The sequence below is a fragment of the Carettochelys insculpta genome, chromosome 6, assembly GCF_033958435.1.
Source record: "Carettochelys insculpta isolate YL-2023 chromosome 6, ASM3395843v1, whole genome shotgun sequence".
Lineage (NCBI taxonomy): Eukaryota > Metazoa > Chordata > Testudines > Carettochelyidae > Carettochelys > Carettochelys insculpta.
The window spans coordinates 3,630,837-3,649,973 of NC_134142.1; the positions used below are offsets into that span (position 1 = coordinate 3,630,837).

General features: G+C 53.9%; 2 protein-coding genes across 3 annotated transcripts in view; one reads left to right on the forward strand and one right to left on the reverse strand.

Annotated features, from left to right (window-relative positions):
- Positions 1–129: 129 nt before the first annotated feature.
- FKBP3 (FKBP prolyl isomerase 3) lies at positions 130–12,524 on the reverse strand. The gene is made up of 7 exons (XM_074996149.1): positions 12,252–12,524; positions 9,638–9,739; positions 8,229–8,336; positions 6,588–6,723; positions 5,534–5,601; positions 2,179–2,276; positions 130–362 (listed from the first exon to the last, which is right to left on the reverse strand). The coding sequence occupies exons 1-7, from the start codon at positions 12,354–12,356 to the stop codon at positions 308–310; spliced, it is 672 nt and encodes a 223-aa protein (XP_074852250.1). The 5' UTR covers positions 12,357–12,524; the 3' UTR covers positions 130–307.
- Positions 12,525–12,974: 450 nt separating this feature from the next.
- The window catches only part of FANCM (FA complementation group M), a 166,802-nt gene continuing 160,639 nt past the window's right edge, over positions 12,975–19,137 (forward strand). The window contains exons 1-3 of one of the 2 annotated variants that reach the window (XM_074996151.1): positions 12,975–13,310; positions 14,052–14,691; positions 18,340–18,512. In XM_074996151.1, coding sequence (XP_074852252.1) covers positions 14,103–14,691; positions 18,340–18,512 — 762 coding nt within the window. In that variant the 5' untranslated portion in view covers positions 12,975–13,310; positions 14,052–14,102. The remainder of the gene's footprint in view (positions 13,311–14,051; positions 14,692–18,339; positions 18,513–19,137) is intronic. The other variant, XM_074996152.1, reaches the window with a different exon arrangement.

Sequence of the window (19,137 nt, forward strand, 5' to 3'; positions counted from 1 at the left end):
CCCCGGTCATTGCAACAGACTGCATAAAATTCAAAAATAAACCCCACAGCTGCTTCCTCTGCTGCAGATCAGATATTTCAGGTAAATTTCCTGAAATATGGAAGCACATGAAGTTCAACTACCTCCATATATAAACTATTTTCTTTAGTGATGTTTTACTGTACAGTGATTAGGGAAAAAACACTGATTTTCAATACAGAAGGTCACAGTTGTAACTATTTCCTGAAGCTGGAAGACCAGAATTGCAGTTGGTAGATGTCTTCACTTATTGATGAATTCACAGCAGTAAAGAAACAAGATCTTCATATCAATCAATGTCCACCAATTCAACTTCAAAAAAGAGCTTTGCGTTTGGAGGAATCCTGTTTTTACAAGAGTTAAAGACATTTTCACACAATCCATTTTGATGCCTACATGGTCGAGACCTAGCTTGTGATTTACCACCTGTTGTTTAAGGTGACATTGCCAAGTTTGAAATTTCAGTGGCCTCTGGCAAGGGAAGTGCTCATCTCCACTAGTGTACATGCTACAGCCAAGGCATTAACTCATTCGTTATATTTGGAACAGGGCAGTGACCCTATGGAACACTTAGTGCCAACTGTTCAGCAAGCAGGTTTCACAGGATCTTAATGAAATGCTTGTGGCATCAGAGTTCCCCCTCATTTAAAGCACAGTTAATCTAGTAAAACAAGCAAGTCAGGAGCAGCATAAGGCAGTAGATTGTCATTTTAGGGTACAATTAATGTTGCTTATTTAGCTTTTAGGAGGAAGGGGTGGGAAAGCAGAACAAGATTCTGGAGAGTATCAACCTGTCTCACTGGTGGAACGACAGGTCCAAAGAGAGGCATGGAGGAGCAGCAAGGGGAGAACCTGTAGCATCCACACAGTCATTTCAGCCCAGGTGAGGGAGCAGCACTCAGGCTGCCAAGCATTTTCACAGCAAGTGTTCCTGTCAGACCTCCCCTTAGCCCTTTTCCTACTTTGGAAAAGGGGGTGCAAAATGAGAGAAGAGAGACAGAGCTGGTATTTCGCCCCTCCCCCCAGCAGCAGCACAAAGCTAGCAGGGAACTGAGACACACAGGATGTAGGGGGTATTCAGCAGATAAGCCCATGGCTATTTTCTCCTTCTGTCCTCCAGCCAGGAGCATTCTGGAACATCTATGCAGATGAATCGCACCCTTCCCCTTACCTGTTAGTGATGCAATGGCAGCAGAACTTCTGTCCCCCACCCCCTAAGAATGTCAAAAGGGACACCCTGGGTCAGAAGAACAGCCCTTCTAGCCCAGCATCAGGTCATCTTGCTAGTGGCCAGTGCTTTAGAGCATGAACAGAACAAGGTAAATCAAGTGATCTATGCACCTGTCATCCGCTTCTGGCAGGCAGAGGGACACCCAAAGCATGGGGTTACATCCCTGACCATTAGAGCCATCTTCCATAGGCTTATCTAGTTCTTTGTCTCCACGTATCTTGTCCTTCACAACCCCCATCAATAACTTCCATGGTTGGGCTGTGTGTGAATCTTTACCTCATCTATGAGAGGATCTTCTCCAAGTCCAAGTGCCCTATACCAAACTGGATCAGCTCTGTCCACGCTGCCCCACCCCAAATTCTGATTGTGATTTATCTTCATTTAAAGCCCAGCCAGTTTCCTCTTTGCTACTCTCTCATATTCCCCAATAGACCACTGCATTTGTTTCAGTGCTAGATGAGGAAACTTGCACAAGAATGCACGTTTACATTCAGAGGAAGAGCTATGACAATGAGCTTACCACTGATGTAGTACGGTACCTGCTTTCCAAACTAATGTCATGATTCAGCTAAGATTGGTTCAAACAGACACTTGCTAAATCCCTGCCTGCAAGGCCTCTGACCTGAATGTTTGTGACAGCCAATAGCACAAGTCTGCTCTCTTCCCACTGTTTACTACTAAGCAGAGGCAACACTGACAGAGGGGAGAAAGCAAACTTGGAAATTTGTGCCAAGCAGGGGCAGGTGAGAGAGTGTGCACACTCCAAAAAATTCTTGTTCCTTAAGTCAAACACCATGTGGTCAATGCACACCTTTGGCTGGGCTAGAGGTTTCCAGACGGAAGGATCTTACTGCAGAGTGACTTTATGAACAAGCATGTTCTTAAAAAGATGCATTCAATTTTGATCATATTGTCAAGTAAAAGGATACTTGGCATCAGGTTGTCCTTTCTTGCCGTAAGCCCATTCAGGTTCTATTTCCAGATGAGCCTTCTCCCCTTTACTCATTGTCAACAGCGCTTCATCCCACTACAAAGCAAGTATGTTGTAACGTGAACTTCAAAAAAAAAAAAAAAAAAAAAAAAAAAAATAATTTCTACAGTCTGAATGCTACCCTTTTAAGTACCTGGGCTCTGCACCATAACACACACTAGTGAATGCTTTCCAGCTTGCAGCTTAAGAGCTGCTCTAAAAATTACTGCCACTGATCCCGATTTATAGCCCACGCACATATAGTACAGAAGAAACTTCAGTGACAAGTTTCCAATCCCAGATGTGAGAAGATACTACTAGGCTGAATCTTCATTTCAGAAAGAGCATGAAACGCCCCCGTGTTTGTTTTCACAGGCTCAACTTATTTTGATACGCAGTTATCCAGCACGGCTCTAGAGTGTGATAACTAATTTTATCTCGGTGCTTGTGCTCCCCATACCAAACCGCCTAGCTAGCATGCAGAGTTTAGCACTGTGTCAGATTATCACAACAAACAGGTGGTGCTCATATCTCAGCTGTTTGAGCTGTACATGTTGAAGTAAGAGATTAGAACTTATTGCAAGAAATTCAGACAAGTATTTTCTTGCAGCAGTGGCCAAGAGACCAGTGACATTTTGGGTCCCCCCCCCCCCCCCAAGAGTGGGTGTCACAGCACCAGCATGTAGAGCCACAGCCAGTTGTGTAGAGCAGTGGGGCGGGGGGGGGGAACCAGACCCTACAGAGTTACTGCTGCCTAGTAACAAATGCAAGGCAAAGAGCAGGGCACGTAGCCAAGCACTTGACAGTAAGAGGCTCTCACACACACACACACACACACACCTCCTCAGACACACCACACTGCATGCACATCCGCCCCCATTCACAGGATCTCCAGGATAAGCAGCTATGTAGCTGGGTAAAGGGCCTGTGGCTTGGCTTCTCTTCTAAACTAAAAGAGCTGGCGAGAAGCTCTCAGCACCAGGAGCCCATTTACACTGGCACTTGCTGTGCTCAGGTGGGTGGGTCCTCTGCCCAAGCCAGAAAGCTGCAGCGTAGACTTCCCCTTAGCTATCCCCCTTTTGCAGCCTTCACTTGCACTCATGCCAGTCTGGAGCACCATGCAGCGCCTTGTGCAAGGATCAAGCTGAACTGCAGAGCGCCATCAGCTCGTCAGAGTCCTGGAGCAATATCCAGACCCAACACATGTTCTACGAACAGAACATGCACCCAAGCATGGGGCATTCAGGACACTGGTTAGCTGTGGCATGAACGGTTCTGGTGGGAGACAAGAACAGGACTGACTTGTTAGGTGACTGGCACCAGCACATACTGTCAGTTTGCATTGGGCTAGGGCTAGATGCACAAAGGGACTTGTGTACCCCCTAGATCAGGGGTGAGCAGACTTTTTATGCTGGGCCCCACTTTTTGTCCCTGAAATCAGCAGGGCCCCCCCAACCTGAGGAAGGACCACAGAAGGTATGGGGAGGCAGTGCGCAGAAAGGGGGAGGGATGCTCAGGGTCAGGACCCCAGGAAGCCATGCAGGGGATGTAAGGAGTGGCCCAAAGGGGTAGCAACCTAAAGGGTAGATGGGAGCTCGGGGGGGCAGGCAGGGAGACCAGGGGCTCACCTGCCTCACTGCCTCCACCATGCAGGTGTTGCCCTTGCTACTGTGCCATCTCTGGAACTTGGTGACACTGTCAAGCCGGGAGGTGGTGATCCCAGGCTGTGCCACGGGCAGGATAGTGCATCCCCACCCCCCCATGCAGCAGCACTTCCATCTTGGGGGCAGAAGAAGGTTGAGTCCTGGGTGTCAGTGTGCTGTGGGGACCAGACCGGCCATCTTACCCATCCAGGGGCTCACTGGCTGCCCTGTCACCTGATTCAGGGCCTCCTGTCTGTGGTGGGCGGGGTGCCATTCCTATTGGTCACCGCACACCCTCAGCATCTGCAGAAGTGGGTGAGAAGGGAAGCGAGGGAGGCTGGAGAGGGAGGAGGGAAGAGCTAGCACAGGTCACAGAGGAAGCAGCAGAAGCTGTGGGGAGGGGGAGGCTGATCATAAGGCACCCCACTTATAAAATTTCATGCCCCCCCCCTTTGTGCACTCCTGTCCTAGATGCCTCTACAGGCACAAATTATATTTCCAAAACCAGTACTCAGCTGCCACCAGGCCCTCCAGAGACATACATCATGAAGTGCCCAGGGTTCTGTCGCCGGGCATTCTGCTGAGAGTCTCACCCAGACACGCCACCTCAGATGTCTCACACTACTCCACATCTTCCACCTGTGAGGCCAGGCTGACGTACGCACTGAGCAGCCCTGACCTGCAGCTGACAGCCCAGGCAAAGCCGGGAATTCTAGGGGCAGTCTGCATCAGAACACTCAACAGCTCAGCCACGAGGGCCCTCACTTGGCTGGCTTGATCAGGAGAAGGGATTTGGCCCCAGGGCTCCCACACCACAGGAGACTGCCCTAATCACCAGGCTCCTGACTCTGCTGTAGCAGCTCTGTTAGTGCTGGTTCAAAGACCCAACCCAACCCACAGCCCCTACCCATTTGGTCATTGAGCTACTCGCTCTCTTTACAGAGAGAAACCCTCTTGGTCCCCACCCAAAGGCCAGCGCTTAGGGAACTCAGCTGGAACCTGAGAGACACGGGTTCAAGTTCCTGCTCCAAATCAGACAGTGCAGTGATGTGAACACAGGACCCTTCCATCTCAAGGGAGTGGCAGGACTACTGAGTTACTGGCTATGAACTCCAGGAGAGGGATCACAGCAGAGAATTCCAAGCAGAAGTGCCTAAAGCCTCAACCCAGGGGATTAGGCACCTGCATACTCCTGTGGATCCAAGCCCTAAGCCCTGGTGCTCCTTCATTTCACACTTTATGTAGGTGCTTCCCTGCTCAGCCTGTTGAGCTCAGAGACCCCTTTTTAGGCACTTCACACTGGGCTGTGAATTCTGCTTAAGGGCATGACACCTCGCAGCCAGCATTCAGAATGCAGTCTGCTTGCCACATGCAGGGCCCCAGCCAAGGCTCACTGTGCTACTTGCACAAATATCTACAACACCATCTCTGCCCCCATGAATGTACAATCCAATACTGCTGTCCATGGTTAGTTATGTGAAGAGACTAGCACTGAGAAGGTAAGGTGTACTCGCAGAACTGAAACACAGCCTATTACTGGCATAAGAGCTATCAACTCCCTCCCTCCCCAAGGTATCTTCGAGACAGACCCAACAGATGTACACGAAGGGGTAATCCTAGAAGCCCAGGACTTCCAATTTTGACATGCTGACAGACTTATGATCCACTTACGCCTCTAATAACTTTTCCTACGCCGACTTTGAAGCTTAAAGGCTTGGCTCCTTTCTTCTTCTTTGAACCTGAAAGACACTTGTGTATACATTTATTCAGTCAGAGTTAAACAATGAACTAGCTCACACTGGCTATGCATCACAAATACTTACTGCACCAACATACACACCTGAAGAGGAGTTATAAATGAACAATTGATATGGAATGTGGAGAAATTCAGAACAGCAGCTAAACAGCAAGCAATGCATGACATTCAGTGTTGATGAAGGGGCCCACATGGCAGCTTCATTGGTTTAAAGAAACTAACACCAGAGTGGATACTGATGTGAAAGGGAGACTCCCTCTGGTATTAGAAAGGCAGAAAAGTGCTCTATTTAGCAAGCCAGCAACATGCTGAATAGAACCAATTTTCTGTTTAATGTCTGAACTACAAAAATGGGTTGTAAAACAGAGAACCTTGAATATTATTGCAACTACAATCTATTACCTGTGCTATAAAACTGCTGCAAAAATTTATGTTCTGAGCACTCTTCCCTCACTCCCCTCCCAGCTCAAAGCTATGTATTTTATGCGCTTATCCCCAAGGCACATCTGCATTAAACTGATAATGATATGCATGTCTGGTAGCTACATTAGCTACTGTTACACGGGCTATATAGCTGTAAAGATTCCTGAATTAAAAGCCTTGACCTCTGCCACAGGCCTGACTAAATCAGTGTGCCTTACCTTTCCAAGCAATGGGTAATACTATACTTGGCCTATGGCAAGATGCAGGGATCTGGTTACAAAAGTGAGAGCCTCAGAGACTACCCTGCTTTTGCTCTTGGAAAGACTGATCCCAAGAACTGTCAGCAACAGCACCTTGATCGCACCAGGACAGAGGGGCAGGAGCAATTTCTGAGGATTCTGGCCATTCAAGCTTTTAAAAGCAGCATAAATGTTGTCTGACAAGACAAATTGGCAACTAACATCCCAGCCATTTTCTTCCACTCATACATAACGTAAGTCATCTGACCCCTACACGTGCAAGAGCATGCTATCCATGGGACCTTACTTGTCTGAATATTGGTATCAAAGACCGTCCCATCCTGTAACTTTCCCGTATACCAGCAATGAACAACGTCTCCTTTTTTGGGAAAGTTCGTCTTATCCCCCTTTTTCAGAACTGACTTTGTATATTTTGGTGGGCCCTGAGTTAAGATAAAAATAGAGAATTACCATGACAATGGTTAACAATAACAGATGAGCAAAACTGACCAAAGTGAATGGAATTTAAACCACTGAATAAACCATAATGTGAACAGCTCTCATAATAAATGCTTATAAATTAATGTACCATGTACAATACTTTAGCACCCTTTGAGAAAAGGGCTACAGAAACATAACCTATGACGAAACAAGATTGAATCTGATGCCAAAGCTGTTTAAAACTTTGGAGACGATGTGCATGAGAATGATTACTGGCTCAAAATAGGCAGGAAATGCTGGGGGAGAAGATGAATCAGGGTCCAATTTTCAGTGAGATTATATACTTCCAATAAACTACCAATACAGACTTATGAACAACAACTTGTAAAGAGAAACTGAGTGCTCTTGGCTTGCTTACAAGTTTGTGTATGTTGAGCTGCTCAACTGTTAACATCACTGAACATTTCTTCACTGGGGCTCTGGCCCCCACAGGTAGCCCTGTCCAGTCAGTGACTATTCTAACCAGAGAGAAAATGCTGAGGGGTTACACTGTACCAATAAAATAAATACAGTAACATCTTAGAGTATGCGAAACTGGACCCAGCTCTTACATGTCTGACCCTGACCTCAGCCCCGTTTAAACCACCTGTAAGCAGCTGCGGTTCAACCCGCCCTCCCCCGCCCTGTGCAGCTCCAGCACAACCCCACGCCAGCTCACAAGCTGCCTGCCTGCCCACCCCATGCAGCTCTGACATGACCCCCCCGCCAGCTAACAAGCTGCCAACCCGCCTTTTCCATGCAGCTCCACAGCAACCCCCCTCCCCCTGCCAGATCACAAGCTACCCCCTCCATGTGGCTCTGGCACAACCTCCCTGCTGGCTCACAAGGTGCCTGCCCCCCTGCGGCTCCAGTGCAACCCCGTCTCCTCCCGCACACCTTCAGTGCGGAACTTCCCCCCCCGCCCCAAGCACCACTCTGGTTCTGGTTCAACTCCACCCCTCACCCCCCTGCTGCCCTAACCCACCCCAGGCTTAGCTCACTGCCCCCGCCTGCCTCCCACAGCCCCAACCCACCACCAGGCTTAACCCTCCCCAACTGCCACCCCCCCCCCGCAGCCCAGTACTTACCTTTCAGCTGCTTCCCCGGCTGCAGAACATGTGTTCTGCCAGGGAAAAAGCCAGACCTCAACTTGCACAAAATCCGGGTCTACACGAGAGTGCGTGGAACAGAACCCTCGCATATGCCAAGACTTTACTGTACTTTGCAGTAACACTAGCGCTCTCTGTTGGGATAGTGCCATTCACCTAGTGAAAGGCTGCCAGCCATACTTCAGCTTGAACAGTTTCAGAATCAATTTACAGATTCACTTCAGGCTGCACATTTTATTAGCAAGCCCCCACCACCTCACCCACTCAAATTCTCGACCTTTTATCATTCAAGATTTCAGAAGTGAATGTACTACACATAGGTAGCAGTCAATTTCAGGAGGAGTTGCTTTCATACAAACCTCATCAACGATCTCTTCAGACTTGCTTTCTTTTGCCTTGTCCTCGTTAATCTTGACATTCTTTACCTGTTCTGTCACTTTATCTGTGCTTTCCGTGCCTTTAAAGCGCTGCAAGGAATGAATTTACCATTATGCACTACATAACAGAAGAGGAAATCCTCCAGAAGGCCGTCGTAACTGTACTTTCCAGCTTTTACATACTAATGGACCAATTCTGGAGGGGAAAGAATTAGCAGTTTTAAAGTTCCACAACGTAACGAGAGAAACAAGGGGAGTGTGGTAATATCTTTTATTGAACCAACTTCTGTAAGTGGGGGAAAAAAACAGCTCTCACACCCCACAGCTCTTCTTTAGATCTGGGAAAGGCAGTGTCATAACTAAATCTGAGGTGGAACAGATTGCTCAGCATATGTAGTGAACATCTACTCAGCCCATTCAACGCTGCTCTAGTCATCAGACAAAAAAAGAGGGAGTAGTGCATTACACAATGTTGTTTTTGATCACAGATCCACTTGGGGCCACCACCCAGTGTGCTGAGTACACCCTTTGGGACACCCACATAGTTATCGGCATTTAGCACACTGGCTGAAGTATGCCATATGTTGTATTGGTGTGTGTAGGATCTAGAGATGTGTCTTGTGGGAGGTACGAAAGGGCTACTTTACTTTAAACAAAGTCTGACAGTATTAACTTATGCTACACAATCTGTTCTACAGTGCCTTTATTTGTGATGTTCTGAGTATATTGCCAGACCTGAAAAAGAGCCCTGTGGAGTCAGAGGTGTTTCACTCTCTCACCAAAAGAAATTGGTGGAACAAAAGATTACCTTACCCACCCTGTCCCTCTATTAACCTGGGGTCAACATAGCTATAATACAGCAAACTGAAATAGAAGTTACACAAATATGAAAAAAGATGTAACAATGCAGGATATTATAAAGGATAAAAGATGTCACACTGTGTCTGACAATGAAAACGTAGTTGCACGAGTATTTATTTTAATTTGCTCTGAAGGGAATGTACAATCAAAATGTTATTCAAGGGCCCTAGATTTTTAAGGGGTCAAAGAAAAAAAATCAAAATTAGCAAAACTTCCACTCACTGAAAACTAATTGCATAACAAGTGTCAGCCATCAAGCTTCATTCTTTTTTGGCTATTCTGTCAATTGTGGTAATACCCTTTCAACAAATTCTATCAACTTGTTTATTTTTCCCCCGACTAATCTGAACAAGTGGTATATCTGATAATGCGCTCTATAAGGAACATAATTTCTACCTTACTTTTATCGAGTATATGGGTATTTATTATGATAGGGATATTCAGAAGGCCACAATCAACATATGAAACCAATATACACACTTTCTTCTACAGCCCCTTCCTCTCTGAGAGCACATCACCCAAATACCAACCTGAGTTTCAAAAAGCTGGTTATAGGCTGTCACTAGCTGCTCCTTGTTCGCAGTCTTGGCCACATTTTTTATTTGCCCCAGTAATTTGTGTTCTGCAAGGAACTATAAACAAGAAGGGAAAATTTAGCAGAGTTGCCCAAGATATCCATGATGAGTCCCAGGCCCACAGTCTGCCCTGAAAAGGGCATGGGGTGCTGGCACCACAGGAATGGAAGGTTGCGCCTGGAGAGCAGGGAGCTCTCACAAGATGGATCAGTCACATCCATACATGTGCCCATGGTGGACTGGGAGTGGCAGTGTCCAGGCAGGGGGTGTCATGCAATTTGGCTGGGATTGCATCAAGAGGTGAGAGGGTGTTGGGTTAGAGGGCTAACTGGATCCAGCAAAGGCAGAGTCAGGGATGGACGTGAGGCCCAATCAGGGCTGAATCAACAGGGGGGTGCTAGGGAGGCTCACGGGGTCTGCCTGGAATAAGCTGGCAAGGGACATGCAGGGACTAGGGAGTCACTGGGCAGGAGCAGCCAGGTCCAAAGGGGCCCCCCCCAGGATCCAGGTGGGAGGGTCACAGGGGTGGCAGTTGCTGGGTCCAGGAGGGCCCAGGATCCAGCTGGGGTGGAGAACAAAGTGGGAGGGCAGGTGGGAGGGACCGCAAGGGGGAAGAGAACAGGTTGGGGGGCCCCAGCCGGGAATGGCGGAAAGCCACGAGAGGTGGGGAGAACAGATGGTGAGGAGGGGGAGGCAGGGCGGGGAGGACAGGCGCGAGGACAGGCTGGGGGGGCAGGGGAGGCCCGGGGGGAGGGGTGGACAGGCCAGGCGGGGAGGACAGGCTGGGGGGGCAGGGGCGGACAGGCCAGGCGGGGAGGACAGAACAGATGGGGGGCGGGGGAGGCAGGGCGGGGAGGGGTGGACAGGCCAGAACAGATGGGGGAGCAGGGGACGCCCGGGGGGAGGAGGAGCAGATAGGCCAGAACAGATGGGGGGCAGGGGAGGCCCGGGGGGAGGAGGGCGGACAGGGGAGGCTCGGGGGGAGGAGGAGCGGATAGGCCAGAACAGATGGGGGGGCAGGGGAGGCCCGGGGGGAGGAGGAGCGGATAGGCCAGAACAGATGGGGGGCAGGGGAGGCCCGGGGGGGAGGAGGGGCGGACAAGCCAGAACAGATGGGGGAGCAGGGGAGGCCCGCGGGGGGAGGGGCGGACGGGGAGGCCCATGGGGGAGGAGGGGCGGACAGGCCAGAACAGATGGGGGGCAGAGGAGGCCCGGGGGGGAGGAGGGGCAGACAGGCCAGAACAGATGGGGGAGCAGGGGAGGCCCGGGGGGGAGGAGGGGCGGACAGGCCAGAACAGATGGGGGAGCAGGGGAGGCCCGGGGGGGAGGAGGGGCGGACAGGCCAGAACAGATGGGGGAGCAGGGGAGGCCCGGGGGGGAGGAGGGGCGGACAGGCCAGAACAGATGGGGGAGCAGGGGAGGCCCGGGGGGGAAGAGGGGCGGACAGGCCAGAACAGATGGGGGGCAGGGGAGGTCCGGGGGGGAGGAAGAGCGGACAGGCCAGAACAAATGGGGGGCAGGGGAGGCCCGCGGGGGGAGGGGCGGATGGGGAGGCCCGTGGGGGAGGAGGGGCGGACAGGCCAGAACAGATGGGGGGCAGGGGAGGCCCGCGGGGTGAGGGGCGGACGGGGAGGCCCGTGGGGGAGGAGGAGCGGACAGGCCAGAACAGATGCAGGGCAGGGGAGGCCCAGGGGGGAGGAGGGGCGGACAAGCCAGAACAGATGGGGGGCAGGGGAGGCCCGGGGGGGAGGAGGGGCGGACAGGCCAGAACAGATGCAGGGCAGGGGAGGCCCGCGGGGTGAGGGGCGGACGGGGAGGCCCGTGGGGGAGGAGGGGCGGACAGGCCAGAACAGATGGGAGAGCAGGGGAGGCCCGGGGGGGAGGAGGGGCGGACAGGCCAGAACAGATGGGGGAGCAGGGGAGGCCCGGGGGGAGGAGGGGCGGACAGGCCAGAACAGATGGGGGAGCAGGGGAGGCCCGGGGGGAGGAGGGGCGGATAGGCCAGAACAGATGGGGGAGCAGGGGAGGCCCGGGGGGAGGAGGGGCGGACAGGCCAGAACAGATGGGGGAGCACAGGAGGCCCGGGGGGAGGAGGGGCGGACAGGCCAGAACAGATGGGGGGCAGGGGAGGCCCGGGGGGGAGAGGGGCGGACAGGCCAGAATAGATGGGGGGGCAGGGGAGGCCCGGGGGGGGAGGGGCGGACAGGCCAGAACAGATGGGGGAGCACAGGAGGCCCGGGGGGGAGAGGGGCGGACAGGCCAGAATAGATAGGGGGGCAGGGGAGGCCCGGGGGGAGGAGGGGCGGACAGGCCAGAACAGATGGGGGGCAGGGGAGGCCCGGGGGGGGAGGGGCGGGCAGGGGAGGCCCGGGGGGGGAGGGGCGGGCAGGGGAGGCGGGGAGGACAGGCCGGGGGGGCGCGGGGTGTGACTAGGCCCGGCGGGGAGACCCGGGTCCGGCCCGCCCTTGCACCATCCCCCCGCAGGGCCGGGAGGAGCGCAGCGACAGCCGCAGCGAGCCGGCACATGGGGGAGGCCCCGCCCGGAGCCGGCCCCCCGCGGCCCCCTCACCGCCTGCGCCGCGTGCTCCTGCAGGAACTTGATGAGGTCTTTCTTGGGCAGCGCCTCGCTGCGCAGCTCCTCGGCGCTCCACTGCCGCGGCGGGACCGCCGCCATCTTGCCGCGCCGCACCCCCTGCTCCCCCACGGGGCTCCCGCGCGGCGCGTGGCCGGCGGCGGGCAGGCTGGGGGCGGGGCTGCGCCTCACGGCCACGGCCGAGGCTGGAAGGGAGGGGCCGGGGGCGGGGAGGCGGGCTCGGCTTTGTCGGGAGTGGGCAGACGGGTGGGGGGCGGTGCCTGGGGTGAGTGGGCGGAGTCAGAGGGCAGAGGGTCGTGTCTGTGGTGGTGGGCGGGGTCAGACGGGCGGGGCAGTTGGATGAGGTGGATGGGCGGGGTCAGAGGGGTGGGGGCGGGGCGGTCTGTGGTGGTGGGCGGGGTCAGACGGGCGGGGCAGTTGGATGAGGTGGGTGGGCGGGGTCAGAGGGGTGGGGGCGGGGGAGTCTGGTGAGGGGCGGGGTCAGAGGGGCGGGGGCGGGGGCGGGGGGGGGTCTGTGGTGGGGGGCGGGGTCAGAGGGGCGGGGGCGGGGGGATCTGTGGTGGTGGGCGGGGTCAGAGGGGCGGGGCAGTTGGATGAGGTGGATGGGCGGGGTCAGAGGGGTGGGGGCGGGGCGGTCTGTGGTGGTGGGCGGGGTCAGACGGGCGGGGCAGTTGGATGAGGTGGATGGGCGGGGTCAGACGGGTGGGGGAGTCTGGTGAGGGGCGGGGTCAGAGGGGCGGGGGCGGGGGGGTCTGTGGTGGGGGGGGTCAGAGGGGCGGGGGCGGGGGGGGGGTCTGTGGTGGTGGGCGGGGTCAGAGGGGCGGGGAGTTGGATGTGGGGGCTGTTTTTTAACGTTCTGAACCTTGCTGCTACCCGCCCATCTGGTGCCTCGTTCCTGGCCGTGTTCCCGGTCACTGTTCCGGTCACTGTTCCGACGGGCCTGGCGAGTGCACTACGCACGAGTGAAATGGGTGACTGGCTTCTGTTCGGTTCTGTCCCACACGGCCTTGTCCCGGGTGAATAAAGCAATGTACGGTAAGTTCCATCGCACCCGCGTGCACGCTCTGTGCGGCTGACTGGGTACGAACTACACTTCCCAGCCTGCCACAGCGCCTACCAGCCGTAAGCCCCGCCCAGGACTAGACTTCCCAGCCTGCCACAGCGCCTACCTGCCGTAAGCCCCGCCCAGGACTAGACTTCCCAGCCTGCCACAGCGCCTACCAGCCGTAAGCCCCGCCCAGGACTAGACTTCCCAGCCTGCCACAGCGCCTACCAGCCGTAAGCCCCGCCCAGGACTAGACTTCCCAGCCTGCCACAGCGCCTACCAGCCGTAAGCCCCGCCCAGGACTACACTTCCCAGCCTGCCACAGCGCCTACCAGCCGTAAGCCCCGCCCAGGACTAGACTTCCCAGCCTGCCACAGCGCCTACCAGCCGTAAGCCCCGCCCAGGACTAGACTTCCCAGCCTGCCACAGCGCCTACCAGCCGTAAGCCCCGCCCAGGACTAGACTTCCCAGCCTGCCACAGCGCCTACCTGCCGTAAGCCCCGCCCAGGACTAGACTTCCCAGCCTGCCACAGCGCCTACCTGCCGTAAGCCCCGCCCAGGACTAGACTTCCCAGCCTGCCACAGCGCCTACCAGCCGTAAGCCCCGCCCAGAACTACACTTCCCAGCCTGCCACAGCGCCTACCAGCCGTAAGCCCCGCCCAGGATTACACTTCCCAGCCTGCCACAGCGCCCCTTGGCTGTAAGCCCCGCCCATGTCTGCATTTCCCAGTGTTCCACAGCGCCTAAGGGCTGCACTTCCTTCCGGACTACCTTTCCCGGCATGCCGCGGGGGCCGGGGCTCAAGCGGCAGTACGCAGAGTGTGGCGCGGCTTTCAAGCGTTCCCGGGGAGCCGCCGGTCCTGGCGCTGAGGGGCCGAGCATGAGTGGCGGCGGGCAACGGACTCTGTTCCAGAGCTGGGGGTCTCGCGTTGGCCCCGCCCTAGGGCCACCCCGGCGGCGGTTGGTCCCCCCTCCCGCCTCTGGAGCGCGTCCCGGGTCTGAGGCGGCGTTGGCGGAGGAGGAGACGGACGATGAGGCGCTGCTGGCGGCGGCGGCCGAGGCCGAACGCGACCTGGGCTGCGGGTTCTGCGCGGCGGCGGGCTCGCTGTGGATCTACCCCACCAACTGGCCGGTGCGCGCCTACCAGGAGCGCATGGCGCGCGCGGCGCTGCTGGCCAACACGCTGGTGTGCCTGCCCACCGGCCTGGGCAAGACCTTCATCGCCGCCGTGGTCATGTACAACTTCTACCGCTGGTTCCCCTCCGCCAAGGTGCTCTTCCTGGCGCCCACCAAGCCGCTGGTGGCGCAGCAGATGGAGGCCTGCGCCCGCGTCATGGGCATCCCTCCGCACCACATGGCCGAGATGACAGGTAGGGGGCGGCCCGAGCCGCGCGGCTCCCCCCGTGGCGGTGGCTGGGCCCTGCTCCGGCCCCCGCAACCGGAGCGCCGGGGCTGCGGCTGCTGCTGCTCAGGCGGCCCTCTGAGCAGCGGCCTGGGAGTGGTGAGTTGCGGAACTGGAGCGAGCCTGCATTTAAGCCCTACGGAAGGCGGCCCAAAGCTTTCCTCAAAGCAGGCGAATAGTGCTGTGTTTTCGGTCTCTCCCCTGCCCCCGTCTGTCCTGGCAGGTCCTGGGGCTGGCGAGACCCCTGCTTGACAACTGCCTGCCCACGAGGGGGAGGGCCTCGTGCTTGACAATGGGTATGAGTGTGCAAGGAAGGTGGTGGGGCAAAGATGCAGCAGGTGGGGCTGGCTGCCCTGCTGCTGCTCTGTCCTCAGGCCCTCTCTGCGTGCCAGCTCTGAGCGAGGACTCCGCACCCTGTTCTGTTTCTAGTTGGCTGCATGTTGTGGCTGGTGAGTGTGGATGGGCACCAGGCAGCAGCTGGTTGAGTTGCCTCTCCTGCCTATTTACTGGCCCTTTATGTGCTTTTCCTCTTGCTCTTCTCTCCCTGCTTTGCCAGTTTGTCCCCTCAGACCTGCAGCTCTTCCAGGTCCCCCATGGTGGTAGCACTCCACTCACTGACAGACTGGTGGACAAACTCCTTCCTTCCCCCACTGCCTGCAGCTGCACCAACACACTCATAAAGCCCAAGGGTAGGGCTCCTTGTAAGCTGTGTGCTAATGTGGCCACTCAGGAGAGATTCAAATGGCACCAAGCTGATTAACAGTGCAGCCACAGCTACATTTTTCTGTTTCTACTGTTGGTGGGCATTTGCACATGACTTAGTGCACACAAACATTTTGCATGCGTAGAAGAAATCTGCATGTGGATGGAAAAGATTAGAGAGAGCATTGCCAAAGATCTGCTGGTCTGGCCAGGAAGAGTTGAGTCCTGCATGTGCCAGAGCCCCATGTAGTGGTGGCACAGTGTACCTGCTCTGCTCCTCAGCTAAGCTCTGGACTGGTATGTGAATGCTAACATCAGTGGAGGAGTGATTTCCAGCCTGTTCATGCTCCAGTCTTGCAGGCACTACAGCAGCCCTTAGGGCAGTGGTTTAGCATTGTCTTCATCCCCTACTATGAGTCCTGTCCCCAGTGAGGGCAGGGTTCTTGGGTCTGCTAGGTGCCCCCCCCGGCCAGGTCCTCTGAAGCCTCTGCAGTCATTGGGCTCTAGCACCTAATGTATTCTTAGGGCTTACCTCCTTCCTGCCTGTGCTGTAGCCAGAGGTGGCTGGGTTGTGTGGAAGCCAGGCATGAAGGGAGAGGAGAACTGGGCTGGAAGAGTTGGATTAATTGGTAATGCATGCATGAACTTCAACTTGTAACAACTCTTCATAGTGTGGCACTGAATGGGAAATCTTCACGGTATTCCTACACTTCAAATTTGGGGCATGATTGCTAGCTCACATATGCATGCTCATGCTAGCTCAGCAAGCGTTAATGGAAATATAAATAGTAGACTAGCTGCAAAGCCTGGGCATGGTGATACAGCATGGGTGGTGGGTGGCAAGCTGTGCCAAGGATACACCCACCAGTTTCAGGCAGGATTATGCTTAGTGGAGTGAGTTGTGCTACTGCCTATGCTACCCCAGCAATGCTGCTGTTCATACTTGTGCTAGCTTGATGAGTGAGCATGAGTATGTGCACATAAGCTGGGAATCATACACCAGCATGTAGTGAAGATATCATCTTAAAGCAGTGGTGGGCAAAATCAGCCCCGGAGCTGGACTGTCTTCCAAGCATTTTCCTCTGGCCAACCCAGCTGGTTAGCAGAGCATGCATGTTTACAGCCAGCAGCATGTTTTCAGCTCCACCCCCCCCAACCCTCCCCCATTTTGTTCTGTCTTGCAGCTGAGCTGCTGCTAGGATTCTTCTGCTAACTGTGCAGAGGTGGAGGGGAGAGGACAGTGCTGAAGTCAGGGTGTTCTCCTGCACTAGTACCTCATCTCTGCAAGGCAGGGACTGGGGAGTGGGAGATAGGCAGCCGAGCTGCTCCAGTCTGATGGATGATAACTGACTCAGGAGTGCAGAGCAGGACAGATTTTCCTTAGAGAGAGAAGGCAGCTTCTCTCAGAACCTTAGCTAACGCACGCATGCTGTTTCTGTCGCACATACCAAGTCTGTGTCACACACACAGGCTACGTCTACGCTACAGCCATCTTTCAAAAGACATCTTTCTGGAAGATCTCTTCTCAAAGAACTTCTTTCGAAAGAGTGCATCCACACACAAAAAAGCAGATCAAAAGAGTGATTTGCACTTTTGAAAGAGAGTGTCTACACAGCCCCCGCTCTTTCGAAAGAATTGCCCAGGGAACAAAAAATCAGGTGCTGTGAGGACTGCTCTTTTGGGGCGAGAGGGGAGGAGGGCTCACAGAATGTCTACACACACTTTCTTTCGAAAGAAGGAACTCTTCCTGAAACGGGAGTGGAAGAGCATTTTTGAAAGGAGCGCCCCATTCTTTATTTCATTTCAAAAGAGTGCTTTTTATGTGTAGACACACTGCTGGATATTTCAAAAGAGCCCTTTCTTTTGAAAAAGCTTTCAAAAACATTTGCTAGCGTAGATATGGCCTGTGATAGCTCACTGCAGGCCAGGGTCTACAGCAACCTCGTGGAAGGGAGATACGTTTTCAGCTGGGTGTATGCTTTTATGTTTCCCACAGATTGAGGCTTATCTGGGGTCATCTAGCAGCAGGAGGCTAAACTAGCACCTGTAGCTAATTAAGGCCTATGGAACCCTTCAGAAGGGTTTCCTTCAGGTAAGCAGAGGGCAAGGAGATAGGGGACAGACAAGGAGTGTGGAAGAAGGACTCCCAAGAAGAGAGGGCTGCAGCTACCTGAGGAAGGTATTGGGGAAAGCATCTGGTAGAAGTGGCCTAGGGAGGCAGTTTGCTGCACTAGGAGGCCCATGGAGGGAAGCCCCTCTGACCACAGCTGCCTACGGACCCTGGGTCAGAACCCAGTATGTGTGAGAGGGGTTTGGGTTCGACCCCATGCCCCAGGGCAGCCCTAGAGCACGGGAGGAGACTGGACACCCCTAAGGGGGTCTCTTCCACTAATGACTATTTTGGACCACGCCAATGATGAGAGTGTCTCAGTGATGCTGTGACCCAGGCCTCTGCGAGAGCAGGAGGCAGAGCAGCGACACAGCTAGCCTCTTAGGCCGCACCTAAACAGTCACATAGCTCAGGACCCGACAAGGACAAGCCTGGGACATTATCACAGGCCTCAGTCACTGTCACATACACTCTGCAGCACAATCTGTGTCATGATCTGTCTGAAACAAGGTATTTTTTTCATATTTCACACATGCTCTTTGAATCTCCCTGTAGCCCCCAGCTCCAACACTTCTGCCCAAGGCTCTGCCCCTTTTGTGGCTCCTGTATTGTAGCAGATTGTACTCTCCATGGAAACTTTGGGGCATCCTATTCAAGTGAGATATTTCATGCGGATTACAGTAAACTAGGCCTTGAGTCACTCAGCAGGTGAAATGCTCACAAAACAGTTTGGAATTATATAGGCATGTCTGCTGTTGAAATCTGTAACAGTGCTTATGTTTTGTTTTTTCCCCACCACCCCAGGAGGTATCCAAGTTCTCAATCGGAAGGAAATCTGGCACAATAAGAGGGTCTTTTTCCTTACTCCTCAAATAATGGTAAATGATCTTTCTCGTGGAACCTGTCCTGCTGCAGAAATAAAATGTCTGGTTATTGATGAAGCCCACAAAGCTCTTGGAAACTATGCCTACTGCCAGGTAATTGTGCGGTTCATGTTAGCCCACCATCATAAGTAATGTCTTTGTACAGTTATAGACAATTTAAGTGCAAATGTATTTTAGTAGGCAGATTGCTTTGGAGTTTCTTAAACCAAGAAGAAATTAACGAAAAGAAAATACTTTAAGGCTTAAGATATCCATTACTCATATAAAGCTAAATTACTTGTAACAAGAATGCGCACAAGATGCTGAGCATTCTAACTAGAATTAATTCTTAGAGAACCAGTGTGGTTAAAGAGCTGCATTTTTCTAATCAGAAATTAATTTCTGAAATTTAGATTGTGAGACCTTAAAAGCGCACATGTAGCATCGGGCTTTTCTGTAGCGCACGAGCATGTATGTGCGCGTATACACAATTTCTTGTATCGTCGAGAAATTTAAAATGGGAGATGCCCATGGCAGCAAAAACAGATTGCAAATTTAAACAACTTTTCTGAAAGTTTTATTTAATTGACCTAAATTCTGATCCTAACATGACCCTGAGTTGTGCTGTCATGTGAGATTTTGTTTCATGCAGTGAAAAATGCATTGATGTGGGTTAAATTCCTCTCTATCAACACTTTGCTGTAAAGTTATGAAGCATATCGTGTATTGAGAAATTTGC